We start from the raw sequence: 5,547 nt of genomic DNA on the forward strand, positions 1-5,547 counted from the left end.
TTATTTTTTTTTTTTGCTTTTTTTAAGGGTGAAGATGTCAACCGGACATTGGAAGGTGGGAGGAAACCCCTTCACTATGCAGCAGATTGTGGACAGCTTGAGATTCTGGAATTTCTGCTATTAAAAGGAGCTGATATCAATGTATGTAGTCAAATTACAGGTGCACAATAAACTGATTTTTTTTTTTTTCTTTTTTTCTTTTTTCCTGCCATATAATAATCTTGGAGTTCTGTAGCCATGGTGGCTCTGGAAATGTATGAAGCTGAGTTTCTGTGGTATCTTTTATTGGACTAACTGTATAGCTGGGAGAGAAGTATGATAAGCTTTCAGGCATAAAGCACTTTTCTTCATGCCTGAGGAGCTTAATCTGTTGTTTTCTCTCAGATCTGAAGAAGGATGCATTATACCCAGAAGCTTATCAGACTTTTTCTTTCCCAACTATACAGTTAGACTAACAAAAGATATCACAAAAAACTTTTTTTGTTTTGTGTAATTGGTTAATGTAAATATGGAAAAGACTTTGTCAGACTGAGGCTGATGTCTCAAATGAACTGTCCGTGGGCTTTTTTGCAATAGTGGCACCACAAAACTGGAATTTTCTTAAACCCAGCTATTTTAGAGAGAAGATGAGCCAAGAAAGTTTTCCTCAAAATTAGCAGTCTGCAACAGTTACTGTTTGGCATTATTATAAGTCCCAATTTTTTTTTTCCTTCTAGCTTGTTGAAATATCATAAAATTTCAGGGGGATTAAAAACTTGGCTTACTTCATTGTAATAAACATTGAAATGAATAGGATGAAGAATTTTAATATTATTAACTTGTACATTAAATAAAATGTCCCTTTCTCACTTTTTTTTTAAGGCTCCGGATAAACATAATATCACACCACTCCTATCTGCAGTCTATGAGGGCCATGTTTCCTGTGTGAAATTGCTCCTCTCAAAGGTGAGACATGCGTTTACCCACCCCTTGATCTTACGATGACTTAACTATTAATAGAGATATGGTACTTTGACTTTGGTCAAATATAAGTGGGTTCAAAATGAGTGAGTAATTCATGTAATCGGACCACAAACTGTTAACCTCAGGATTGTTGTTCTTGAGCAGAAAAAATTTAAAAACATTTGAATAGGACATTGTGGAATAAGAAATCATCTGCAAACTAGACTGTTAGGTACGGCTTAAATAGGAATGCAGATTCTTATTTCATTACCTGGGCTAGCTTTTGTGACATCTTTGTTCCTATCAGTTCTTTGCTTGCATGCCTTGTTATACTCCCCACCTCCTCCATCCTGCTTTCCCCCTTATTGATTGTAATTACTCAATCCACTTTTTATACTGTGCTCTGTTCTGTCCTTTCACAGCATCTGATGAAGTGAACTTGGGTTCACAAAAGCTTGTGTACATGCTTGGTCACTCTCATAGTATGTGTGTCAGTTTATAAAGGAACATATTGACTTTGTCACTGGCTATTCTTCACTTATATAGAAAATGGGGCAGAAGGTACTTGAGGGATTCAAGAATGTGGCAAGCCATGCTAGTAGTTGAGTGGCACTGAGCAGGTATGACCTGCCAAATGGAGATAACCCATAGTTAGTTTGGCAAACCACTCATCAAACCAGTTATTGATGCCTGCACTGTGGTCTTGCCAGATATTAGGTGACATGATCTCTTGCAAAGTTGAAGTAAAGGTTGGGTAGATGGGTACCTTTATAAGCTAACTGAATAAGATATGTGTATAGGGAGCATAAACTTTCCTGAGCTCTAGCTCACTTCATCAGATGCTGTGAAAGAGCAGCATGGAACAGTATATAAAGAAGAATGAGTGATTTGAATACAAAGTAGGGAGAAGGTATATCTACCCTGTCTTACGCCTGACTTCAGACTAACATGGCAGACTCTCTGCTCTTGCAGAGTTCCTTGGCTGTGTGCTACCCCAGTTTTAATTTAATGAGCAAAGACTAAAGGCCTTTCATCTGTTTGTGGCTGTAGAGCCAAGGGCTCTGATGCATCCCTGAGGCTGAGTGCTGATCAGTTGACTGGACTGCAAACCAGATGTGCTGGGCACCTGGCTTGCTACTTTCCAGTGATGGGGAATCCTTAAGTCATGATTTCCTTCTTTCCCACCCCCAACCTGGTCCCAGACTCAAGCCTTCTGCTGTGCACGTGTAACATGTCAGTAGGAGTGATTGTTACGATCACAGATCATATGCCACCACAACTTTAACTGAACCTCTTCCAGGGGTCTGAGATCCTGCTTCTATGTAAACTGGACACTGCTTTGAAGTTTCCCATGGTTAATGTGCAAGTGGCCAACATCAAAGAGAAGTTACTACAGTAACAGGAATTCTTTAGATGAATGTTATACATGCACATGTTATAGTCTGCTGACATACTCTTTTGATCAGTCCTTCACATCCTGGAATTCTGTAGTGTAGAGCAGTGATTTTTCAATTGATGTGCCATGAAATGCTCACTGGTATGCCCTGAGAACTTTGGCATCATGAGAAGAATGTTCTTCAGCCACTTAACGCTAATGAATAAGCTGTATTGAGAGATTTGCAGAAGACTCGTGCATGTTTTGGTTGTGGAAGAGAGAGAACCAGCTGTGCACATGGAAATTCATCTACTGCGCATGTGTTGGCTGTGCGGGATGCGCAGTTTGCAAGCCTCATAAACAGCTATGCTGTGGAATTTTGCTGTGGCAACGAGCTCTTAAGTATGGGTATGGGGAATGCCTTAACAGGTGTGCTGCAGAAAATTTTTATTAATGTAAGTGTGCCTTGAACCATAAAAAGTTGAGAGACACTGGTGTAGAGGAAATGTATAAGTATATATTTATCATGTACTTTTATCATGCGTGGTTTTTTTCAAGGCTTCATGGTGTCCAAATTAGAGGTGCCATTCTTGATTAGACTCGGACTACTCTAATGTAGCATTCCTTTCCTAAGAAAATTTCAGTTTTCTTTGCAGAAGTCTCAGGTACTAGGCATAAGAAATTCAATGTAGATTAAAGCCCATATGTGTAGTGTATATAACAGCATTACAAAAAGCAGCTACAGACCACATACTTAATTATTCAACTTTTCTATCAACTGTCAGAACCAAATTCTTTAGGAATATTAGTACTGCCACAGAAGTCTTGTTTTCTTACAAAATAAAGAAACTAATTGGCAATCGAGATATGAATTAAACAAATTTTAGTCTGGCAGAAGACTGAATGTCATGTATCAAGTTCTGGCAAGCCTACATTCTGTCCCTGCATACCTGCAAGAGACATAATTTATACAATATTGAACCATAGAAAATTAGGGTTGAAAGGCACCTCAGGAGGTCATCTACTCTAATCCCCTGCTCAAAGCAGAACCAGCCCCAACTAGATCATCCCAGCCAAAGCTTTGTCTACCTGTGTCTTAACCTCCAAGGATGGAGAGTCCACAACCTCTCTGGGTAACCTGGTCCAGTGCTTTATTACCCTCCTGCTGAGAGAGTTCCTCCTAATATCTAACCTAAACTTCCCTTGCTGTAACTTGAGACCATTGCTCCTTGTTCTGTCATCTGCCACCACTAGAACAGTCTAGCTCCATTGTCTTTGGAACCACCCTTCAGGTAGTTGAAGGCTGCTATTAAATCCTGCCCTGTCGTCTTCTGCAGACTAAATAAGCCCAGTTCCCTCAACCTCTCCAGAAGTCATGTGCCCCAGCCCCTGAACCACTTTTGTGGCTTTTGCCCTCCATGTCTCTGTCTCTGATTTTGTCCACATCCTTACTCTAGTGGCAGGCCCAAAACTGGACACGGCAGGAGTGACCTGGTGTGGCAGGGAGCACCACTCCACTATGGCTGCCAAACTGAGGTGCCCTCTGCCTACGTGGCAGCAGCAGGGGCACAACTCCATGCTGCTGCTGTTGCACCTCACTTTTTTTAGCTATGGTGGCATGGCGCTCCCTTCTGTATCGGGTCCTGCCCACTAGGTCACTGAGGCGACTGCAGCCTGGAGCTAGTGTGGAAATCTCAGGGGGGAGGGGACACCAGTCCCTTCTGCTCTGTCACCTTGGCCCCCTGTCTCCCTCTGCTGTGTTGCCTCTGCCACATTGACAGTGCCCTCCCCTTCCCCCAACACATTGCTTGTGCCCCCCAGATTCCTGTTTATTGCAACCCCATCTGCTGATGATGTGACCCTATTTTGGATCGCGACTCAATTTGGGAACTGCTGTACAAGGGCTCCATATCTGTTCTCCAGGCATACTGCTGCAGGTGGACATGAAGTTTTCTCCTTGCTGCCAGAGGTCACAAGATTCCACTTTCCTGGGAATCCATGTCCTCTCCCTTCTCTAGTGCTGTCTTTTGGCAGGTCTTCCTCCACAGTCTCAGAGGTCTCCTTCAGCACTGAATCACTGAAGTCTTCGTGGTTGGAGGATGCCTTACTACCTCCTCCTGCATCTCTTGCCTGCTCTCTGAGGAGGCAGCACTCACATTGCAGGCACACTTCCACCTGACTGTCATCAGAAAGAACCTGCAAGCCGCAGTCTCCACAGCACCAAACCAGGACCTGGGTGGATGCCTTGACAGTGAGCGGTCCTGCCTCATGGGTGCAAGCAGAGGCGGTGGTAGTGGCTCTGGCACTGAGACATACTTCCGCCCTTTCTCTGGGTCTCTTGATCTGTCAACTTTCTCTGGCTGCCCTTTTCCCAAGCAGACCTTCCCTAGCAAACTTGCCTGTAAGCTGGCCTGGTCCCGAAAGGTTCCTTTTTCTCTGCTTCCTCTCACCAAGCTTAAAGGCTCCCTTTCAAACTGCTTGCCCTGTTTGCTGCCCCATGTCACTTGCTGTCTGGTTGCTCAAGTTTTGGCTTGTCTGTACTTAAAATGATCCTTGCTTCTTACCCGTAAGATGTACTGATGTGAAGTTTTGATGATCTTTACACTGCCATCACAACAAATGTACTTGAACTTGTCTAAAGGTTTTTTTTTCCCCCCCTTTGTTAGAAAGGTTCGAAAATCCTGCTCTTACTGGAGGCAAAAATGGTCTGAAGTTGATGGTGCTGTGTGTGTGTTTATCTCTAGGACACTTAGTGTAGGTACTATTTGGGGAGTATTTCTTGCATTTTAAAATAAAAACTCAGTAGCTGCTGACGACTAAATTTTTAACATGTAAATAAGTGGAGAAATAAAATAAAAAAAAAAAAATCTGGGGTACTGTTTGCTTATGTAATCGCTTGAGGCAGAAGTGAGATTGAGGAGAGCTAGTTAATTATAGGTCAGCCAGAGCAGGAAATAAGTTAGCCTTATTCTTTTTGCTTCAAGTTAATAATGTTGGCCAAAAGTAGATTATGCTGAATAAGAGTTTACCAGCTTTTTGGAGGATTATTTAAATTAATTGATACAGAACAACCTGGCTAACATTACAGAAACTGCTATAATGTATAAAGTCTGGTTGTCTGGGCATCAGAATTTTAACTATATGTATGGAAACAGCCTGTTAGCTTGTGTGTGGGGTTTTTTTTTTTTTTTTTTTTTTTTTTTTTTTTTTTTTAAATTTTTTTTAAGAAA

The 5,547-nt window shown here is 42.0% G+C and overlaps 1 protein-coding gene across 2 annotated transcripts in view; it reads left to right on the plus strand.

Annotated features, from left to right (window-relative positions):
* The window catches only part of MTPN (myotrophin), a 65,201-nt gene that overhangs the window by 28,023 nt on the left and 31,631 nt on the right, over positions 1–5,547 (plus strand). For both annotated transcript variants that reach the window (XM_019515445.1, XM_019515446.1), the window contains exons 2-3: positions 28–141; positions 862–945. In XM_019515445.1, the coding sequence (XP_019370990.1) occupies positions 28–141; positions 862–945 (198 nt within the window). The remainder of the gene's footprint in view (positions 1–27; positions 142–861; positions 946–5,547) is intronic.

Source organism: Gavialis gangeticus, unplaced genomic scaffold, assembly GCF_001723915.1.
Source record: "Gavialis gangeticus isolate Ggan-Ray unplaced genomic scaffold, GavGan_comp1, whole genome shotgun sequence".
NCBI classification, from domain to species: Eukaryota; Metazoa; Chordata; order Crocodylia; family Gavialidae; genus Gavialis; species Gavialis gangeticus.